The sequence below is a fragment of the Syngnathus leptorhynchus genome, chromosome 3 (assembly GCF_054491065.1).
Source record: "Syngnathus leptorhynchus isolate UIUO chromosome 3, UIUO_Slep, whole genome shotgun sequence".
In the NCBI taxonomy this organism is placed as follows: Eukaryota; Metazoa; Chordata; class Actinopteri; order Syngnathiformes; family Syngnathidae; genus Syngnathus; species Syngnathus leptorhynchus.
Window position 1 is genome coordinate 15,335,772 of NC_141197.1, and position 23,209 is coordinate 15,358,980.

The following is a 23,209-nucleotide window of genomic DNA, read 5'->3' on the forward strand; positions in this document are numbered from 1 at the left end:
CCTACAAAACCACACTTGAGTTGTGGGAAGGCCAGTATGATGTAAAGTAAAACAAAGGCACATGTGGTCGGAGGCTCCTCCCCGGCCATGTGACAACTGAGAGCTGGGCTGGCTGACTCAGCCGCTCCGTCACGCCGTCACGTCAGTCTGGAGTCGCACAATTATGAAAAAGCAACCTTCCGTTGGAGCTGCAGCCGAAGCGGATCTCTCCAACGTCCACCGGGCTTTCTCTCCGAAGCTAACAACACAGAGCACCGCCGATAGATGGCTAGAAGCCACGACCCAGCTTCCCCTGAGTCTCAACGGTGACGAGAATGGTACGTGGCCGCTTTCCTCATTGCGTACCCCGCTTGTGAGTCGCTTTTGTCAGCTTGTCAAATTGGCGCCGGTGGGGTCGTCGTGACAGCGCGGTTCGTGAGTTGCAGATCCACCCGTGCATGCGTTTGCCTTTTCCGGCGAGAGAGGAATATCCATTTGTTTGTTGATAATCCGGCTAATACGCTGGAGCGGTTTAATGCAATTTAAAGGCTCCGGCGAGAAAATCCCCACGCGTGCCCCCCCCCCCCCCCCCCCCCCTCTCCATACACACACACACACGCGAGGCACAGCAGGCTAAGTGGCTAGCTTGGTAGCACTAAATGCTAACTAGCTTACAGTAGCAGCCCCGGCGTTACCGGTGGTTTCACTAACAACGTCAACACGGAATTTCCACTACAAATACTGACAATCGTAACGACATGTTTGGTTGGAAGGCGAGGTATCATGGCTGTAGAGCGGTCATCGTTACTCGGACAAGAGGACACCCGATTCAATTGGACAATTTGTTCTGTCACGGGGGGTCGAGAGGTGCTGACACCGCCGTTGCAACCATGTACTCCCGCCTTGGACTCTTCGCTCCGGGCACTTTCCAGGCTGTTAAGTTGATGCCTTTATTGAGAGATTTAACTGTCAGATGTGATTGACATTGTCAGAGAAGTAGCAGTACATTCGATAGGCATAAATTGGCGTTTTCTATGCGAACATATCCTTGGCTCGATTATTCACTTGTTATTGTGCTATTGATTAACCCCTGTAAGATGGCATCAATAAAGTCTTGTGTTAAATAATTCATAGAAAATTACTGTGGTGCTGTGGTTTGACATACAAGTGCCCCAATATACGATTTCTTTAAAATACCCCACTTTACCGTATTTTCTGGACTATACGGCGCACCTAGAAACCTAAAATTTTCTCGACAGTGCGCCTTATAGTCCGGTGTGTCTTATATATGGACCAAATTTTGAAATTTAAACTGGCCCAAAGCATTGTGTCATGAAATCAATCATAAGTGGCCCGCTGAAGACTGAATCATGAATCAAAAAGACTATAGATCATTATTTTGTGATTCTAAAGTAATTTGTTGCATCTGAAGTTGAAATAAAAAAAAAAGATAAAATGGAGAATGATTTGATTTGAATTAAAAATCTGACATGATGCATTAATGATGCGCCTTATAGTCCGGTGCACCTTATATAAGGACAAAGTTTTAAAATGGGCCATTCATTGAAGGTCCCCCTTATAGTCTGGTGCGCCTTATAGTCCGGAAAATACGGTATTCCTGAAGTCTGTTCTGTAGCAACCAGTGTGGCAGAAACTTTTGTTAAGAGACTTTCCTTCAAAATTCTCCCATTGGTGTCAATGAGTTTTGCTTCGTGGAGCGTTTTTTTTTTTTTTAAATGGTTCTCTACACTCTTTTTTCTAAGCTATCATGACCCATCATTGTATTAAAAAATGGTCTTACGCGCCTTAGGAGCTTGTTGTGCTGCTGGCGTTTGTAAAAACAAGCAGAAGTAGTTGAATCTGTATGAATGTAAGGACAAAAGATGGTGATGATAGCCAAGACAAGGAAACCATCATTTTCCCACAGCGGAAGCCTGAGACGGTCACATGCCCTAGCTTACCACTCAACTGGATGAGGGTCACTGGATCGAGTTTTGGACGACATGTGAAGCGCTTGTCCGGAGCGTCGCGCGCATGAACTCGCTCGGGTGATGACGTTGCAATGCGTCCCCTTGCACTCCACCGGACGTCACCAACGTAGGTCCCACGGGCACCAGGTAGCCCAGAGGGCTATTCTAATAAAGCCCCACTAGTAATGGAACATTGTGATGTTCTAGGAAGGTTTTTTTTAAAGGGGACTTCTAAGCAGAGCTTAGTATGATGGGGCTGCTTGCAGAGTTGAATAAATTGCCAAAGATTAAAATCTGGATGCAGAGCCCCTCTTAATTTTCAATAGCATCATAAATTTGTCTTCTTTAAAGCTAGAGTAGGTTGAACCATACAGTTTGCATTTTATGCTTGTTTCTCATTACTGGATGCGATCAGCTCAGTCTTGTAGCCTCTGAGCGGCGAGTAATCTTGCATCACTCGGTTGTGCTCCGAGGTAAACGCTTGGCGCGAGTGTGTGTGTGTGTGTGTGGGGGGGGGGAGACTGTGGTGGCGCGTCTGTTATCTCGCGCGCTAATCCATTTACACCCCACACACACTTGCTAATTTGAAGATAGCTGATAAAGTTCTTTCCACTGGCCTTGAACAGACTTTAGAACAAACTCAGTCACAGCTTCACATATGGTTCATTTTCCACTCCATCCAGTGTAATGAAGTGAAGTTTTGGCTTCCTTGCATAACCTACCAACTGAATCTTCATATTAGAGTGCTTGTCCAGTAAATCCTAAAATACTGCACATCATTACATTTGCAGCGGATCCAGTGTTTACATGTTTTCCAACGCTCTAATAAATTCCAGCACTGCTTAGCCCTGCTTCCTATTGGCCCACATTATGGTCAGCTTGAGCTATATAGAGAAAGCATCACAAGATCACGTCCTGTGCATCACCAGGATGCGCACTTGCTCGAAGCTATCGCAGCGAGGAGGGCATGGCGTGCCACACCGCGCAGTGCGCTGCCGAGCCATGGATGGCCACAGGGAACAAGTGCTTGAGCTGTCACGCTTTGGTCTCATGACTCTTCCAGTGGAACCCTTCCAGAGGCTTCAGTCCCCCCCATCCATTTTTTTTTCTCTTATCTTTTTTTGGGCTGGGGAGATATTTAATCCCAGCAGCTCAGTGTCATTACTAAACCTAATACAGAGCCACTGCCGGCCTTTTTTTTTTTCTTCAAACTCTGTTGACCCGGAGATTGTACTCCACCTGTTTGTTCTGTTTGACAAATTAGGAGCACAAAGACTGCAAGATTTACAATATAGACTCGACAGGTTGCCGCAATGAATGGAATCGCCCTCATAACAGGTTGCACTGCTGAGGTCAAGGGTGAGAAAAGAAGAAGAGCAACTGCATCTCTTGCTTCATGTCCACTGCTTTTTTTTTTTTTTTTTTTGGGCTTGGTTCTTTCCAATGAGGGCAATTAGATTGTTTTTTGTCACACTTTGAAACTTTTGTTGTGTGCATGAAGACAGTACGTGAGCACTTGAAACATTGCTCCCTCAATTCAATTTTACTCAAACAATTATGCGGATGTTGGGTTATATTTCACTGGGCAAAAAAAAAAAAAATAAGATCATAAAACTCTTATTGCGCTGAGTCTGGGAAAATAAATTCAAAGGGGAAGAGTGAGTGAGGAAGTATAAGTGTACGTGTGTGTTTTTGGCAGGGCGTTCCGAGAGCTCCAATCTTTTGTTGTCTGACATTCTCAGGTACCATGGTTACAGGTTAGCCCAGCTCAATCCGGTTTTTAGTGCCATGCCAAGTGGATTTCATGTCAAATTGATTTCCCCCGCATCTATGATTTATAGGCATCATTATATATCGAATCATTGATTGACTTCAAGAGATTCGTTGTTGGTATAGTTAAAAAATTGAGGATGTGGATTATGACGGCATGTTCATTTTCTATTTAGTCATCGATGACTAGAAGCAAATGAGGACGACTCTTAGAAGTATGCACAGAAGTTGTTTATCATTGAGGTCTCTGCCCATCTACAAATCCTGTCCCGAACCACCTTCATCTGGGCCTCTCACCCTCGTCTAACATCTACTTGTTCTCAGACACATTCATCTGCCTCCCGAGAGACACTTCTTACACATTAACTGTCCGCGGCACTGTTGTTGGGCGCCCGCATTTCGCTGATGACTCAGCTTTTAACTTTCGCCCAGGTCTGTGCGCTAAATGCAGGACGTTGCGCCGAGAAGCTCGTTGAGGCAGAGGACCTTGTGATTTGATGATCGTTCTCTGAAGGCAGATTGGGGCATTTGTGGTTTTGGGTCCGGGAGATGCATGAAGGAGCATTGGGATGTTTTTCTACAAAGCCCTTAAATACAGAGATGAAGACGAAGAAGACGGTCAGGTATGCTATCAAGTGGTCGGGTGTTTTTTTTTTGGGGGTGGCGGGGGGTGCTGCAGATTTGACTGAATCAGCAGGACCCCAAATGCACATTTGAATCAGATCCAGATGAAAATCTAACAGTTCCTTTCTTGAGCCTTGCTACACAGCAAATGTCATCCAAAGTGAATAACATTCAGCAAAGATATACGAACCTTGTTTTTTTTTTTCCATCATCAATTTAAATTGCAGCCAAACCGTAATTGGATGAGATGTGAATTAGTGTGCTACCTTGATGAAATCTGAATTCAACTTTGTTAGAATTTACAACTTTTTTTCTCTGCGTACACTTTGAAAAGTAGTTCAAACAACATACGATTTGCTGCCGAACTAGATAAAATTTAGATACTGGTAAGTAAACAAAAATGCATCATCCACGTGTGGACTAAAATATAAGTTGCACAAAAAAAAAAAAAGCAAAACTGCCTTTTCACTTCTTGTTTCAACTTTGTAAGTCCGGTCGTTGGACTTTTAGAAATAGTTGAAGTGCTTTAAAGGATTCTTTGCGTATCCTGGGAGGGATTAGTCCTTTTAATCCTACTGAGGGTCTCCCAAACTCCACTGGCTGGAAAATAACATTAATTAAACATTCTTGTAGTAGAAAACCTTGTTTTTTAGAATAAAAAAAAAAAAAAAAAAAGGTAACAATGTGCAAATTTTTTCAAATCTACATTCATTGGGTGACACCCGTAAGATCATCCAGATGTTGATATTAATTTTCAATTGTTGAAATGTTGTCATTTTTCGGCACATTCACTCCCAACATTTATTTTCTCTTCTCTTGTCAGTCCCAGAAACCCTGGATAGAAAGCACTTTCACCAAGAGGGAATGTGTGTACATACTTCCAGTGTCAAAGGACCCCCACAGGTATGTGTTTGCTCTCCAGTAGTGAGCCTGGTGGTGGTCGCCGTGGAAACGTTGTAATTGTATGGTGTGTGTGTGTGTGTTAGACTCAACCCCCACACTCACCATGAGTCTGCTTCCAACCTTGCTTTTTAAACTCACATTGTAATTATAACTTGATGACGTTTGTTATCGTCCTCCGCTCAAGTAAACTCTGAATTTAATTTGTTTTTATTTGCCAGCCATGTTTGACCTCCACCAAAGACCTTGAGTTGAATTTGTTTTTTTTAGCACAGAATTTGGCAAAAAACAACAACTACTACTTAACAGAACCAATTTACTTTTAGTGTAGAGGCTCGAATGTCAAGAACTTGCTAAATTTGCAAATGCATTTAATAAGACTTTCCTTTATATTGCAGTTGATAATGGCATAATGTTAATAACAAAAATAATGATCCATAGTCTTTTTGATTCATGATTCATAGTCTTCAGCGGGCCACTTATGATTGATTTCATGACACAATGCTTCGGGCCAGTTTAAATTTCGGAATTTGGTCCATATGTAAGGCGCACCGGACTATAAGGCGCACTGTCAGCTTTTGAGAAAATTTTAGGTTTTTAGGTGCGCCTTATAGTCCGGAAAATACGGTACTGTTCGCTCGCTTTGTATGATAAATCATCTCTGTTTCTAGTTACTCTTTGTAACTAACGCGCATTCTTCGACCTTCCGGCACAGTTATTCTTTTTCTTTGTGTTTTCTTTTTAATCAATGATTCTCTTACACTTCCCCTTTTTATCCCCCAGTGCATGTTAGCGCTCATACTGTCGTTGGGTTTGTGAACTTTGAACCATGGCCCACATTTCAGGCTGCGGGCGAAATATTAATTTGGCAATAAATCATATCATAATCATGCCGTTATGTCATAAATCGATACACAAGTTCATAACTGGTATCACTACGTTGTTAAAATTAATTGTGCTTGTGGAATTGGTTCGTAGGACTACAGCTGTGGATTATATTCTTCTGAAAATGCAATCCTTGATTTGGTTGTAGAGGAATTTTAAAAGAGTAGAACAAATGACCAATTGATGTCCTTTTTCAGATTAATTAATAATTTTTATTTCTCAAATTAACATAGCAGCAGACTGCATTTTGGTTGTCTTCAAACATTTGCAATAAGACAGTTAATTAGATTTCAGAACTCCTTTTAAAGGTCCCAAAAGCTGAGTTGAAATTCCTCTGGGTGAAATTCTTGCATCGTCGCGGTCTCTGTTTCAATTCAAACCTTTGAATGCTTCATGTCATGTGTTTAAATTCCATCTAGATGCCTTCCAGGATGCCAGATTTGCCGACAGCTCGTCCGGTGAGTAAACGCCTCTGTCTTTTGTTTCCGACATTCTCTGGTCAGGCGAGATTAGCTCGTAGAGAATCTCTGCTCCCCACAAGCAGCCTCAAGGCAAAGAGTGTCGTCATTGTGCCGAGCAGAAACCCGCCTCAGGAAACAATTAACTTCCAGGCTTTGTGATCCCACATTCTTTGCTAAGATAATCACCTCATGTTGCCCATTAATTAATGCTTCTAGCCTCAGTAGTCAATAAAAGATAAATAATGTCAAAATGACTGTATTTATATTCATTTCTGGTTGTTTTCTTTTAGTAGAATGCTAGATACTGTAAAAAAAAAAAAAAAAGATTACAATGCTCACTTAAAGTTCTTATAGATTTGTTTTCTTTCATAGGCCCAAAATAGAAAATGAGACAATACAATCATTAGTCAAATGTATTCCAATGTCGTCAAAGTCAATTAACGATGGAAGCCGAGAACAGGACACTCGATTTGTTCTTTTCTGTCTTCTCCCTCTGGTCGTTTTCGAGCATACAAGTCAAATAACAATGCAATAATTGAGTATGCTCGATCAATTTAGCACAGTTGCAAGAAGCGAGGAAAAGCTTGAAACAGTTCTCGAAAGTCAAATCATCAATGTGTTGAGTAATTGTTCCTGATTTCTTTTTTTTTTTTTTTTTAACCACGCGCTTCAGGTGCTGCTGCGGGCGTCTGGTGCGGCAGCACGTCGGCTTCACAGCCAGCCTGGCCAACAAGTACTCGGACGTGAGGACGGCTGAGAGCGTCGGCGGGCCAGCGCCGGAGCTGGAGGAGTGGTCGGTGGAAAAACACACAGAGGCCAGCCCCACTGACGCCTATGGTGTCGTAAACTTCCAGGGAGGCTCGCACTCCTATCGAGCCAAGGTAGGGAGGATTACTGTACTAACTTCTAACGCTCTACACTGTAACTCTGAGGAGGAAGAATATATTTGTCACATGTGTATGTCATAGATTGTGTTGGATTATTTATTTATCTTCCCTGTCTGTCCAGTATGTGCGTTTGTCCTACGACTCTCGTCCGGAAAGCATCCTAAAGCTAATGCTGAAGGAATGGCACATGGAGCTTCCCAAGATCCTCATTTCTGTCCACGGGGGCGTGCAGAACTTTGATCTGCACCCTCGCATCAAGCAAGTGGTGGGCAAGGGTCTCATCAAGGCAGCTGTCACCACGGGTGCCTGGATCCTCACTGGAGGGGTCAACACAGGTTCAGAGATACTTTACGTTTTACGTTTTCTTGACACGTCTTAAAATATGTTTTAGCATTGATGAAATGACCAGATATAAATATCTGTTTTCTACAATATACAAAGTTGTGCCTGTATTGGTCACATGAGCAACTCTGTGGTATGTTGGTTTTGCCCAGATTGCCTTTTTTGCTGCATTCCTCCAAAATGGCACTTTTATAGGAATGGTTAAAGACTAAACGTAAGCTGCCAGTAAGTAGTCATAAAATCCTTGGCTGTTATTTGCATTGCTTTGCCAAAAGGTGTAGCAAAACATGTCGGCGACGCTCTCAAAGAGCACTGCTCCAGATCATCAAAGAAGATTTGCACTATTGGTATTGCATCCTGGGGAGTGATCGAAAACCGGACTGACCTCATCGGGAGAGACGTAAGACGTGTTGAATCATATTGCATTGTGTCCAAAAAAAACCTTTACCTTATTTTGGGATGTCCCCGCAGATCATCGCTCCATACCAGACGCTCCTCAACCCTCTCAGCAAACTCAATGTTCTCAACAACCTCCACTCACATTTTCTCCTCGTCGACGACGGCACGGTGGGCAAGTACGGCGCCGAGGTCAAACTGCGGCGGGACCTGGAGAAGCACATCAACCTCCAAAGAATACATGCACGTAAGCGCTACACAATAGGACACTAAACACCTATTACACGTTCTAAATTAAAAGTCAAAGAGCTGACCCAATAGAATATATACTTTCATTTCATCCCGCCCACAAGCATGAAAGACATTTAAACTTAAAACACTCTTGTTGAATGGAAAAAAAAAATGTAGTAACTGTCCACTTCTCCTTTGCCTTCTTTGTCATCCTCGCAGGCATTGGTCAGGGCGTTCCTGTTGTGGCGCTCATCTTCGAGGGCGGTCCCAATGTGATCTTGACCGTGCTGGACTACCTTCAAGAAAGCCCTCCCGTCCCGGTGGTGGTGTGTGAGGGGACCGGCCGAGCCGCTGATATACTGGCCTACGTCCACAAGCAAACTGAGGAAGGCGGGTAAGCACTGTCGGATGATATTTGATTCAGTTTATGTTCCCTTTTTATGGTGCTTCGAAGCAATCACTATATGGCACTGTAAATTGTGTGTGTCCCCCCCCCCCCCCAGCCGCCTACCAGACGGCGTGGAAGTGGACATCATCGCCACCATCAAGAAAACCTTCAACTTCAGCCAAGGCGACGCCATTCATCTTTTTCAGACTCTGATGGAGTGTATGAAGAAAAAAGAATTGGTAAAGTGATGCAATAGCGGAAATACATTCTTGATTCCATCACTGGACACTTTATTAGAAGGATCTGCATTGTTTAAACAGGAGCTTATCAAGAAAGTCATCTTTTCAAAACAAGTTTTTACTGTCAGGTATTCATAAAAAAATTGTTGATCATTGTGCTTATTGTTAGCAGTAGTAAAGAAATGTAGTGGCTTTCTGAAAAAAAAAATGGTTACAGACATTATTGGATCTTTAAAACAACCTCTCCTAAAAGCCATCTGATTTAAAATTTGCCATTGACCAGTGTTATTAAACAAATATTAGTATATCTAAAAATTTTCCTTGATGCTGAGCGTTGCTTTTCTTCAAAAACAGATTACTGTGTTTCACATCAGCTCAGAGGAGAGTCAGGACATCGACGTCGCCATTCTCAAGGCCTTACTCCAAGGTAGGACATCTTCCCATACGCTGGCTTTCCTTTTCTAATAATAAAGACATATTTCTGCCAGAGTAGAAGTCATGTTGATTTAGTGTTCATCTGAAGCAGAGAAAGGCTCTAAGATTTCAGGGCTCTGCTGTGTTTTTGCCTTCTGTTATTGATATGCTTTCAAAGCAGTTTGGCCCAGTTTGATTTTAAAGAGATCGCTCTCTGTCCTTACAATCTCTTGAAACTCAGTTAAGAGTCAATTCAGAGACACAAAATATGTCCAAAAAAACTCAAAAGGTTTACTTGTTATGGAAGCAATGACCCCTACCTACGTATCTACCTTGCCCTCACTTTATATTTCGACAAAAGACAAGACTGCCTGTGGCGACTGCAGGTGAGCGATCATGTTGACTGAAAAGTCCACACAAACAAATATTTGTTAGCGCCAAGTGTGTTCTTGCTGGTGAAACAGTAACTTATCCTCCAAAGGACCCTGAGCTTCTAACGCTTGTCGACCATGTTGCCCTGTTATGTAGCAAAGAATTCAAAATGGACGTAAATGAGTATTTGGATTTTCAACTTTCCCATATCTGCGAATACTCTGTATGAATAAGCATAATAAAGCAATTGGACAATTACATGTATATATTCTCATTGTAAATAAAAAAAAGAAAATTGCAAATGTTACATAAATTTAATGAGTGCCCAAGTAACGGTTAAATTGACTTTTCCTCTTTCCACTTTTGGGTATTTATGACACGCCATGATGTGTAGTGGGAATTTTGTGGGCGGTTAAATCATCACTGTCGCCGCAACTAGAAATGTTGTGCTAGTGGGAATAATGTTACCAGGAAATCATTTTGAGTCACATTGCCATTACGCACACAATCCTTTTTAAAGTCCAGGAAATATAAAGCAATTCATTCATTAATCGGGACCAAGCTGGAGCACTTAATTCCCCCGTGAATCTTAACTCTATTTTATTATTGACATTTTACTTTATTGTATGCATCCGATTTTGTGGGAATAGATTGAGAAAGACCCTTTTCAAGCAAAGCGCATTGTCAGGCTCGATTGAGTCCGTTTTATTTCCTGTAGGTGGACGTACAAGCAAGGAGTCCCAATACTTTTGTTCAAAGCAGAGTAGGAGTGATTTCATTTAATCTGTAATCCTGTTAGCTAGAGCACAGGACGTACTGTACACTACCTTCCTTGGAATTGCATTTCTCCCTCGAGAATGTGTCAGGAACCAAATTGAGTCTGCAGAAATTTGAGAGCTTTGATGACTAAAATCTGAAACGCTCTCGTACGGGGAAAAAAACAATCTGTAGTGAGCACTTGACTTTTAGTCACGAGCATAAAATAATTCAATAGTGTGAGCGCGAGTGGCACTACTGGCTGATATCTGGCGGCCCCCTTTTATGAACGCAAATTTGAACGTGTGTGTTTCAGGCACAAATGCTTCTGCCTTCGATCAGCTGGTCCTGACCCTGGCCTGGGACCGCGTTGACATTGCCAAGAATCACGTGTTTGTGTATGGACAGCAGCTTTTGGTATGTGTATTTGCTTTGCTTATAGTTTTAGCCCCAAACCTTTGGACTGGCCCAAAATGACCCTAGAATCTCAAATGACCACAATGGTGGAGTCTGAGGAGCCCCGGGGGGGCCATGACCAGTTTGTAATATGAACGCTTATTACCGTGGTCATCATAAGCTGCCCTTGGTGCTGCTGTTTATTTGGAAACTTTGGCATTCCCGTCTCCCTACTAGATCACATTTATTTTGATTTTGGTGGGGAGCTGTGTCCCCCACCCCACGCAAAATGGAAGGAAAATAGTCTGTTTCTTTTGTGCTGGTTTGTGCCGTAAATTTTTTTCTTTTATGCTGCAACGTTTTTTTTGAGTTCTGATTTGGCTTCACGCAGGTGTGTCTTTTCCCTGTTTTCTTTTTTTGGGGGTGAGGCGGCGTTATCATAACCTTTTGTTTGTGTGTGTGCAGGTGAGTTCCTTGGAGCAAGCCATGCTGGATGCACTCGTAATGGATCGGGTGGATTTTGTCAAGCTGCTTATTGAAAACGGTGTCAGCATGCACCGCTTCCTGACAATCAATCGTCTCGAGGAGCTTTACAACACCGTGGGTTATCAAACAGGCACAAGGAAAGAACCGGGATGTTTGCAAATGACCACCTAACACTTTTTCCCCTTTTGTTTTTTGTTTTTTTTAGAAACAACCTCCCAACAATCCAACTCTCCTCCACCTGGTTAGAGATGTCAAGCAGGTCAGCGGAGATCATTTTTCACTTCCAGAGTACGAGTCCATTTAATCTCGAGCCTTGTTTTCCCCCGCTTTGACTTTTCACAGAGCCACTTACCTCCAAACTACAAGATCACCCTAATCGATGTGGGCCTGGTTATCGAGTACCTGATGGGCGGGACTTACAGGTGCAACTATACAAGGAAACGCTTTCGAATCATTTACAACAATCTCCATGGCAGCAATAGGGTGAGTGGCAGGCAAAGCCTCCACTGTTGTACGCTAGTCTTTCTATCTTTTACGCCTTTCTCCAAAACAAAATCATTGTTCCCCGTGTGCGCGCAGAGGTCTGGGCGTCACCCGATAGGTCCGGGCTCTCATTTGAGGAAAAGTCATGAGTCATTCAGCATGAATGCTGATAAGAAGGAGAAGACCAGGCACAACCATTTCATCAAGACTGCACAGCCTTATAAGCCCAAGGTAAAGAAAACTTCAGCAGTCCCTATCAAAGCAGTTACATCATGTGCATAGTTCTTGATATATTGTTTTGTATTATTCAAAATAAACCCAAATCTGACACCTCTGCTCCTCTACCGGCCCCCCCCCCTCTCAGTTGGAGTCCACCAAAGAGCAAAATAAGAAGCGCAACAGGGAGGAGATCGTGGACATCGACGACCCGGAGACACGGCGCTTTCCCTACCCGTTCAACGAGCTGCTGGTGTGGGCCGTGCTCATGAAGCGGCAGAAAATGTCCCTGTTCTTTTGGCAGCACGGCGAGGAGAACATGGCCAAGGCCTTGGTGGCCTGCAAGCTCTGCCGCTCGATGGGCTACGAGGCCAAGAAGAGCGACGTGGTGGACGACACGTCGGAGGAGCTGAAGGAGTACTCAAAGTAGGTTTCCTGTCACTTGGCTGACGAAAGCGACATTGAACTTTGTAAATAGAGGAAGTCCAGTCATCAAATTTCAGATGCTGGCCTGACAAGGATTGCGGGTGTTTTGCAGCGAATTTGGCACATTGGCGGTGGACCTGCTGGAGCAGTCGTTCAGGCAGGACGAGACCATGGCTATGAAGCTACTCACCTATGAGCTGAAGAACTGGAGCAATTCCACCTGCCTGAAGCTGGCCGTCTCCTCGCACCTGCGACCCTTCGTGGCGCACACTTGCACCCAGCTGCTGTTGTCCGACATGTGGATGGGGCGGCTAAACATGCGCAAGAACTCCTGGTACAAGGTTCATGCTCCATCTTAGATTTTTAACCCGGGCTTGTTTTTCTCATGAGAAGTTGTCCTTGTGACTTCTTAAACCATGTGATGGCTCAAACCCAGAAAACTAGTGGGCTGTGTTTGGTCATTAGATGACCCCTTAGGCACTGTGATGACATTTTCAGTTGACAGCAAGTGGCAAAATGGCCGCCCCCTTGGCACAGCGAACACCCGGGACGCGCCGACCCCGTGGCGCTTTCCGGTCACATGACTGTGCTAGAGTAAGCGTGACGTGTACCTCTGCATGCAGGGGTCTCTCCTCCCCCTGACCTGTATTCAGCACTTCACCACAATGGGGAAAAAAATAAAATGGCTGCCACCTGAAAAGGAAAATAAACTATGGATTTGGTTGCTTAATTCTTATTCCACAAACACAATATTAATCTGCGGTCCATGTTTAGATTATTTGGGTTGCATAGAACATAAGAAATAAAAAAAAAAAAAGATTGACTTGGATTTTATTGTTGTTGTGCATGCTTATGGACATTAATAGCTACCCAAGAGGGGCAAAATATGAGAACCCACCTACTTGTGTGTTTGTCGCCAGGTTATCCTGAGTATTTTAGTGCCTCCTGCCATCCTGCTACTGGAGTACAAGTCTAAAGCCGAGATGGCGCACATCCCACAAAGCCAAGACGACCACCAGATTACCATGGAGGACAGCGAAAACAACTTCCAAAACATGACCGATGACATACAAATGGTCAGAATCTGAATCTGTGAATCTCATCTCATATTTTCATTGCTTTCTTTGCATGTGTTTGTTTCCCCGTAATTCATTTTTTATTTAATTTACAGGATGTATTCAAGGAGGCCAGGTCCATCGACCCTACGGATACAAAGACGGACATGGAGACGCACGCTCGCTCCCGAAAGCTGCCATTAACCAGGAAAATCTACGCTTTCTACCACGCTCCCATCGTCAAGTTCTGGTCCAACACGGTACGCTTACTCCATGTATTCAACATGTGATCGATCCTATCAAAATAGAAACTACTAAGTAGGAGTCTTGAGCTGTCACTTTCATCTTTATTACGAAATGTATGACGCCGATAAAAACATAAGCTATCAGTCTTGCGGTGCTTCAATGCGATGCAGGAGTAGTAGTCAAACAATAATGCCAAAAGGGACAAGGTGCACACAGTCTTATCAGACACCCAGATGCACACGCTTTGGATATTCACCGCTTAATGACTCCCATAGAGAATCGATATTCCCACAGCACCTCTTCATGGAAAGCTCAGGGATCGTCACGTTCATACCCGTTGCCGATTATTTCATCTCGTTTTTTTTTGCGTCGGCAAGCCCCGAGGCAAGTTCTCAGTTACACGGGGACGGATTGCCACCTTGTTCACCACGACAATAATGAGCAGATAGCAATCGTCGAAAGTGCTCATTAACATATCTCAGATGCCTTCTGGCATACTGACTTTCATGCGTCAATGGCAGCACAAATTTAGCTGTCCGAAGATTGCTTGATTTCCAAGCACTTGACTACTCAAGTGTTTTGAGTCGTGTGTTATTTAAAAGTCCACTTAGTCCGTGTTGTATCTGGTATATCGGTTCAATCCTTTAACAATCTATATGCTAATGATGCTACTTTCCCACAGTCCGATTATTTGACCCCGATTTAATTATAGGAAAAGTCACATTGGGACATTCCTGACTGTCATAGCAGTGTGAAGACGAGAAGATAAAATAAAACAAAAAATAAAAAAGATTCAGTTGCTCAACCTTATTAATGAATTGATAGTTGAATTAACTCTGACGCAAACCTTCCTACCTTGTTTGAAACATTTTGTGTCCTCAGCTCTTTTATTTGGGGTTCTTGATGCTCTATTCGTACGTGGTCCTGGTTAAAATGCCCGAATGGCCTTCTCCTCAAGAATGGGTCGTCATCCTATACATCTTCACCTCAGCCATCGAGAAGATTCGAGAGGTACGTCCTTCAATAGAGTCTTAAATCGTTGTCTTCATGAATGAACTAAAGCGAAATGTTTGCCTTGTTTGCAGATGTTCATGTCAGAAGCAGGCAAAATAAGTCAAAAGATAAAAGTGTGGTTTGATGACTACTTCAACGTCTCAGACTTCTTGGCCATCGTGTCCTTTTTCATTGGCTTTGGTTTGAGGTTGGGCGGAGGGAAAACCTTCGTCCCTGGCAGGACAGTTTATTGTCTCAATATCATCTTCTGGTACGTGCGACTCCTCGATATCATGGCCGTCAACCAGCAAGCCGGGCCCTACGTCATGATGATCGCCAAAATGGTGAGTTCCTGGCACAAGTTCTACTTTCTACCACATTAAGAGATGCTACTCCTGCTTCTAACTGGAAATAATATAAAATAAGTCATATTTAATAACTGTACGAGCAAGGTAATATTAAGCCTTCCATAACAAGGTCTACATTTTTATTGGTCAGATTAAAATGTTTCAACTTGAGGCTTTGTGTACAAAGCGGCCTTGTAGGTCACATGTGCTTGATTCCCTTTCATAGGTGGCCAACATGTTTTACATAGTGGTGATAATGGCCATCGTCCTGCTCAGCTACGGCGTTCCCCGCAAGGCTATCTTGTACCCGCACGAAGAGCCAAGCTGGACGCTGGCCAAAGATGTGGTGTTCCAGCCATACTGGATGATGTATGGAGAAGTGTATGCCTATGAAATTGATGGTGAGGATGGAAAGAGAGATAAGTTGGATGTCTTCTGGAATTGTGCTTCAGATAAAGGGTTTTATAATGACCAGATTTGGACTCATTCCTAACAATTATAGGCATTCACATCCTTTTAGCACAACAAAGGCAGTTAGATGTAGTTTAATGTTTGTTTATTATTATTATTTTTTTTTTGATATGTGTATGTACATGTCCCGATAGGTGCTTTTTCTTCACAGTGTGTGCTAACAACAGTGACGCGTCAGTGAAGAGCCTGTGCACAGCGGGAGTGTGGCTGACTCCTCTCCTCCAAGCAGTCTACCTCTTTGTGCAATACATACTCATGGTCAACCTCCTCATCGCCTTCTTCAAGTAGGTCCACACACTTGTTCAAATCGACTATTGACCCTAACCAGTGTGTGGCCATAAGCGTGACAGCGTTTTTTTTTTCCTACAGTAACGTGTATTTACAAGTGAAGTCCATCTCCAATCTGGTGTGGAAGTACCAGCGCTACCATTTCGTCATGGCCTACCATGAGAAACCGGTCCTCCCTCCACCTTTCATTCTCCTGTGTCATATCTACTCGCTCTTATGCATGTGCAGGAAGAGAAAGGAGCAAAACACCTACGGGCCAAGTATGTCTGCACACTGGCCTTTTCTTTTCTTTTTTTTATTGTATCCAATAAACATAACAAAATGGCATGCCGCAAAGTGAATCTGATGATTTTTTTTTTTTGGTGTTCTTTGACTAGTGTGAAAAAAGTCACACTTTCTCCCCCCCCCCCCCCCTTTTCCCTTCAGAGTTGTTTCTCACAGAGGAAGATCAAAAGAAGCTTCATGACTTTGAAGAACAATGTGTGGAGACGTACTTCCACGAAAAGGATGACCAGTTCCACACAGGAAGTGAGGAGCGCATACGGCTCACCTCTGAAAGGTACAACCTCTCGTCCCAGAAGATAAGCGACAAGTAATGTTGCAAATAGAGATGGTCATCTTGACGTTCGATTATTTCTTGGTTTATAAACAATAGCATCTCAGACGCAAGCACTGTTGGGAGTCTGGTATGGGAAAATCATTTATTTGTGGTACTTTTCAGAGTTGAGACCATGTGCATGCAACTGAAGGAAGTGGGCAACAAGGTCAACTTCATCAAGCGCTCCTTGCACACGCTGGACTCCCAGATCGGTCACCTGCAGGACCTGTCCGTCCTCACCGTGGACACCCTGAAGACGTTGACGGCTCAGAGGGCGTCGGAGGCCAGCAAGGTCCACAATCAGATCACCCGGGAGCTCAGCCTCTCCAAGAACATGGTTCCCAGTATCGTCCCCGTTGCGACAGACACTGGCCCCCACTCCAAATCCTCCGTGATGGGGAAGCGGAACTACCTAGGCTCGGCGAACATTGCAGACTCTCTTTTCGGGATTAGCGCCGGGGGCTACGGGACCGATAGTAGTCGTAGAGTCGGGCCAAGCCCCTTAACAGGACCAGGGCTGGATCCGAGTCCGGAGAGAAGGGGCTTGCTGGCGCTCAGACACTATGCCGCCGAGGCTGGTTCCTCCGGCGCCTCCAGTGCCTTTGCCCCAAGTGCTGCGGCCATTTCCCCTCCGGAGCCGCATTCCCGGGGCCACTCCCTCACCCGCAGGAGGCTGACCCGTCCACACGAGCCGGAGTATTCCGACTCGCCATCCAGCCTGCCCAACGTGCCCTCGCGCGTGGCGCACTTCCACATCAGCAGCATCCCCTCCCAGCCGAGCGGCTCCAGCCACCCGGAGCTTGCTCTGGCTGGGCCTTACCAGCAGACGCCTGACAGCGCCACTGTCGAATTTGGGGCGTTCGTCGGTAAGTATGAGAAAGAACCTGCTATCGCTCCGGCGAGGAGCGAGGACGATGAAAACTGTGTGTGTCCGTATCCCACTGTGGTGGTTGTAGCTACGGCTTCGGGCGCTGCTCAGCCTGCCTGCTCTCCTGCTTGCTACGCGCAGTCTGGCAATGCACAAGGGTTAGAAGGTGGGGGGGGCCGGGCATCGGGGTACGTCAATGAGGCTTTCTGCGACGACGAGGGCCGGACAGCTTCTCCGAGTAGATGCCAAACACACACTCCGAGCCGAGAAGATTGCGTCACCGCCGCCGCGACAGGCCGACGGCCCCACGGACGAAGGAGCAGAGATGTTTCTCCGCCGCCGGGCTCCCGCTCTGAGGGTCAAAATTGTGACCAGGCGATACGTGCGGAAGTGCAAACAAGAGGTTTGAGTTGCGGGTCGCATCTGCCGGCTACTGGCATCTGTCCGCTCCCAGATCGGGTGCCATGCAGCTTTTCCTCCCTTTTGCTGTTCTGTCTGTCTGTTCTCACTGGTTCTGATGCGGTTCAGATGTTTTCCGACATGTTGAGGCCGCTTGCATGACTTGAAGATTTTCAGGATACCTTTGAATAGGTGGAGGCGGGCTCCGGGTTCTGATGAGGCTCGTGTGTTTTGATGAAGTGTGGTGATGGGATTTTCCCCTTTTTACTCTTAACTGTGTCTCCATAAATTGAAATATTACACAAACTGTTACCTGATGACGCTTTTCAATTGAGGAATGTTATATTTGATTGCAAAATGGGTTTGGTGGTAAAATTGAACGAAATGGAGGAAAATGCGATTTGACACGGCTCACACGATGTTGTTTTGCTTTCAGGACATGATCCCCAGGGCTCGACACCCAAAGATACCCCCAGCCCACAGCACAGCAAACAGCTGGTCTGTCTGCCTGTCAATGAAAAAAAATAATAATAATAATAATTAAAAAAAAAAGTCCTCTTACCCTTGGCTGGTCATGTGTTCCCAGGTTCAGCCGGAAGGACAAGGTAACATAAGAGCAGTTAACTCCTATGCAGGTTTCACAGAATTTGACAGGAGTCCTGCTTTTCTCCATCCCGATTCAAGTAGGTTCCCATGAAAACATCAAACGTCACAAAACGAGTATTTTTTTCTTTTTGTTTGTTTACACTCGTTTGTCTGTCTGCAGCTTTGAGGAAGAGGGATCGTAGCAGAGTGTCAGCTGAAGACATCCTCTTCCACGAGGATCCCCGGGCGTCAGCGCCGGTAGGAAGTGTACACCCTTTGCTAACCAAAACAGCAGTATGTGAACAATTTCTCACACCATTACAACAAAAAAAAAAACACTTGTAGTTCATAAATGTAAAACACTCTGCATCCCTTTTTGTGATTCATGCTTAAGTTGCTGTGCAAAATAATTTATGATAAATAATTCAATTGAATTGTCGTATATCGGGTCCTAAACCGAGAACGTGCTGTTCTAACTCTTATTCTCTCTCTCTCAGGAAAGAGTCCTATTCAAATCAGCTCAAGCAGGGAGCCTGTACGTATCCTGTTTTTACTATGTATAATTATATTGTGGGTGTTTTTTGTGCGTGTGATGTGTCGATATGTATATTTGTGTATCTATTATAAACTATTTTATTTTTTTAAATCTCCGTTTTTAAAAGACAAAGACCAGAACATTCATGTAGCGCTATTATGTACCAAGCTAAATGACTATTCCATTTTCATCATAATTACCTTTTGTCATATTGCATACAAGCACTTGAATATCAACAGTGAACAAGAATGCGTCAAAGAATTTTCAGTTTCATCCAGGCCAGGGGAAGTATGCATTTCGTTACCACTTTGTTTCTAACGAAACTGACGTGTCTCCCCCCACAATGCAGGCAACCCCCTGAGGAGGACACATTAACAGGTAAAAGTTTCACTCTTTCACAATTTTTTTTAGTTGCGCACATTCAGGTTCTGATCCAGATCAGCTGGTTCTGCTGCATGACAAATGACCCGTTGTTGCCCTTTTGTCGGACCAATCCATTCAAGACACGTTGTAATTGTAGTTTTTACTGCATTTCTTGACTTGTGGTGTAGGAATTTTGCAGCGTTTTAATTCCCAAGTTTGTATTTTTGTTCTGTTTTAGCTCCAGTCTCTCTCCGCACACCTCGCCACACGCAACTTGGACCCAGAAAGGATTGTGAGTAACCTTTTGTCCACTTCTAATACTTACTTGCGGACAAACGGATTGACAGATGTCACTTTGAAAAATGTTGCCATACCAGTACAAGCTGTACCATTTTTCATTTTCTCCTCTCCGCAGCAATCGGGTCACCTTTCAAGCCTATGGAAAGCTACCAGTACTCAGGTAGGCTTCTGGATGAAAAGCTGTTATTATTAAGGCCAATTATTTTTTTTTATCAATTACTCACTCATTTATTAAATTGGTACTATTATTACTTATTAGAATTATCTTTCAAATAAAAAGAGATTCTTTGTGTTCCACTGATGTGATTTACAGTTTGTTCTTTCTTCAGCTGTCGAACGTAACAACCTGATGCGGCTGTCACAGAGCATTCCCTTCACGCCGGTGCCCCCTAGAGGTGAGTGTTTGCACGCAGACGCATGATGGGAGCTTTTGCAAACAACACAGTTTATTAAGGGCGGAATTATGAAACCCAAATTGTGGTTTCTGCACCTCCCTCCCGTGCTCAGTGTACTGTCATCTTTGTCAACATTACAAATCGTTAAAAAGTTTAAAAGCAAAAATAGCTGGAACAAAATTGTACAGTTCAAAACTCACAATTTGGAAAAGAGTTTCAAAATATTCTGAAAGGCTTAAATGATAGGTCCGGGCAAAGAGCGTAGTTTTGAACCTTACTTAATTAGTATGTTTGAACTGATCAGGAGAGCCGGTGACGGTGTACCGCCTGGAAGAAAGCTCGCCCAACACCATCAACAACAGTATGTCTTCCTGGGCCCAGCGAGGCCTCTGCGCCAAAATCGAGTTTCTCAGCAAAGAGGAGATGGGCGGCGGCCTTCGACGGGCCCTCAAAGTCCTCTGCACCTGGTCCGAATATGACATCCTCAAGCCCGGCCACCTGTACATAGTCAAGTCCTTCCTGCCTGAAGTGGTGGAGACCTGGCAGAGTATCTACAAGGAGGACACTGTTTTGCACCTTTGTCTCAGGGTAAAAAAACTGGCAGCGCACTACAAATGTATCCCATGTTGTTTTCGACCGGATTTATTGTTTTCCATGTGTTTCCAGGAAATTCAACAGCAGCGAGCTGCCCAGAAGCTGACTGTGGCCTTCAACCAGATCCGACCCAAGCCCATTCCTTACTCGCCAAGGTAAACACGGCCTCACGGGCCTTGAAGAAAGGAAAAGTTGATCACCTAGGTTCCCACATTAATACCAGAGGGCTGGGCGATGTATAAAGTGGGATTCAAATAAAATCTCAATTTTTTTCCCGATACTTGCTACTTTTAATTCTCACATAGTGTTAGTATTCCTTTAATAAACAAGGCTGCTATTTGTTATTCAAATCATTTTGTGTTAGTCACAATGACTCTGCAACAAACCGGTTTTTCACCAATTGAGATTAATAAGGTGCTGTTTTTTTTTTTTTCACCCTGTCTCATTATTTTATCGCCTCTCTTTTTATTTGGACTTGATCTAACTTGCTAGCTACCTCTCCGTCTATGTATTTATAGTGCGTGTTTTTTTTTTTTTTCTTCAAATTTTCAACAAAAAAAAAATTCAATATGCTTCACACCCAACCACCACCTTTTATGATGCAGCTAAAAATACATGATCAAACAAAAGATGTCTGATCCTCATTAATTGTAGCAGGTTTTTCTTAAGGGAGAACAAAACAATCTGGTGAGCTGCTCCACCTCAACCGTTCCCGAGCATGCATATTAAAGGGCGTTCCCATGTGGCTCATTCTCACCGAGCAGCTCCTGCTGGTTTTTCCGCTGCCTTTCCATTGTCTTCATTCTTGTTTAGACAGGAGCTGTTGAGGTGTGTCACGTACCACTCTGCAAGCGCTGAAGGAATACATTATGGAATATTAGCATGGCTCAACATTCAATTATTAATCATACTGGCAGAATTTGAAGTCACATTTTAACATTCTAAGAAATGTGGTTCACCGCTGTTAATATTATAACCAATTTACAAATATAATCAAATACTCTGTTTTAACATAGAGTAAGGTTACTTTATAAGTGTGAAGTAAACGTGCAAACCATGACGCTCCACAAAATGATCAAAAGCCAAAAAGATGAAGAAAATCCCAAAGGCATGTTTTTAGATGTGCCGCCATTTTTTTGTTTGCATGCAGGTTCCTGGAGGTGTTCCTGCTCTACTGTCACTCTGCGGGCCAGTGGTTTGCCATCGAGGAGTGCATCACGGGCGAATTCCGCAAGTTTAACAACAACAACGGCGACGAGATTGCTCCAACCAACCTCCTGGAGGAGACCATGTTGGCTTTCAGCCACTGGACCTACGAGTACACGCGCGGCGAGCTGCTGGTGCTCGACCTGCAGGGTAACATCGACATCGATTTTTTTCTTCGTTGAGGTTCTTATTACATTTCGCCTCTTTCTCTTCAGGGGTCGGAGAAATTCTGACTGATCCGTCTGTAATAAAGAGCGGCGAGAAGGGGTAGGTTCACGTCTGTCACATGACCCACACCATGACCTTCATTAAATGGACACCTGTTATTTATTAGAATGGGTTGGTTGTCGGCGTGCTTTTGAACAGGACTTTATTTGTGTCATGTTTTATTGTGTTCTTAGATAAGTCATGTTTCTTTTTTTTTTTTTTATTCTATGGCGCCTGCACACAGGTCTTACGACATGATCTTTGGACCCGCCAACCTGGGTGACGACGCCATTAGGAACTTCCGGGCAAAACATCGTTGTAACTCCTGCTGCAGGAAGCTAAAACTTCCAGGTGAGCTATTTTGCATTCATATTTTGAGCATAGGCAAATTCGCTGTTTTGGAACTTTTGAAGGTATTTGGAAAATAATTGCCACGCAAATGTTCAGTGGTGCTGAAACGTTTAACACAAAAGTATCAAATACCAAAACCCTCTCAAGTTAATTCTCCAAATATCACCTTCATGACCAACATTGAATTAGTCCAATTATGCACTGTTTGAACATTTAAATCAGTAATTCTTTAACATACCACTAGAGGGCCCACACTTTGAGAATTGCTATTAAGACTATACTATATAATATATAGCCAGCCCTGCATGGCATTTTAATGTTCAAGTGTTTTATTCAATGTTGTGGTTTAGATCTGAAGAGGAACGAGTACACACCTGAGCAGGTGTCTACCCGAGGGGCGGAGCCAAGGAACCGCACCAATCAATGAGGCTAAAGACGCTGTGATCAATCAATCAACTGGAAAGTTCTCACTTGTGTTTCCATGGAAACGGCCACACGCTGTGTTAAAACATGAAATCATGTTTGCATGCGCGCATACATGAGTAGGTACGTGAATAATTATTTATTATTGTTTGATGTTGCCTTCTTTTATCATATATATATGTATATTACAAAAAAAAAACATGAAATCAAAAGTGCATTGTATATCTGTTACAGCAGCATTGTTATTATTCTCAATATTGAAAAATCTTGTATCACTGCTTTTTATCTCCAAGTTTATGAAATCATGTTTTGAAAAAAAAAAAAACTTTAAAAAACAAAAAAAGGGCAGATTGCAATGCAAGTT

The 23,209-nt window shown here is 43.7% G+C and overlaps 1 protein-coding gene and 1 long non-coding RNA gene across 2 annotated transcripts; one reads left to right on the forward strand and one right to left on the reverse strand.

Annotated features, from left to right (window-relative positions):
• The first annotated feature begins 584 nt into the window (after positions 1-584).
• On the forward strand, positions 585-22,971 carry trpm7 (transient receptor potential cation channel, subfamily M, member 7). Its single transcript, XM_085908333.1, has 41 exons — positions 585-4,342; positions 5,167-5,246; positions 6,548-6,586; positions 7,263-7,470; positions 7,598-7,811; positions 8,094-8,218; positions 8,290-8,461; positions 8,665-8,839; positions 8,949-9,072; positions 9,427-9,499; positions 10,931-11,031; positions 11,476-11,610; positions 11,702-11,755; positions 11,839-11,979; positions 12,076-12,210; positions 12,344-12,621; positions 12,734-12,962; positions 13,542-13,697; positions 13,793-13,936; positions 14,805-14,933; positions 15,008-15,259; positions 15,489-15,663; positions 15,885-16,017; positions 16,103-16,281; positions 16,448-16,580; positions 16,743-17,485; positions 17,576-17,890; positions 18,323-18,384; positions 18,473-18,569; positions 18,653-18,765; positions 18,969-19,006; positions 19,356-19,384; positions 19,608-19,661; positions 19,785-19,829; positions 19,999-20,064; positions 20,369-20,652; positions 20,731-20,813; positions 21,809-22,014; positions 22,080-22,131; positions 22,316-22,422; positions 22,773-22,971. Exons 1-41 carry the CDS (start codon positions 4,289-4,291, stop codon positions 22,847-22,849), a joined length of 6,009 nt encoding a protein of 2,002 aa, XP_085764459.1. The 5' UTR covers positions 585-4,288; the 3' UTR covers positions 22,850-22,971.
• LOC147059481 (uncharacterized) lies at positions 8,285-15,309 on the reverse strand. The gene is made up of 3 exons (XR_015065736.1): positions 14,778-15,309; positions 8,957-9,042; positions 8,285-8,846 (listed from the first exon to the last, which is right to left on the reverse strand). It is a non-coding gene; the product is annotated as an uncharacterized LOC147059481 (long non-coding RNA).
• Positions 22,972-23,209: the final 238 nt, after the last annotated feature.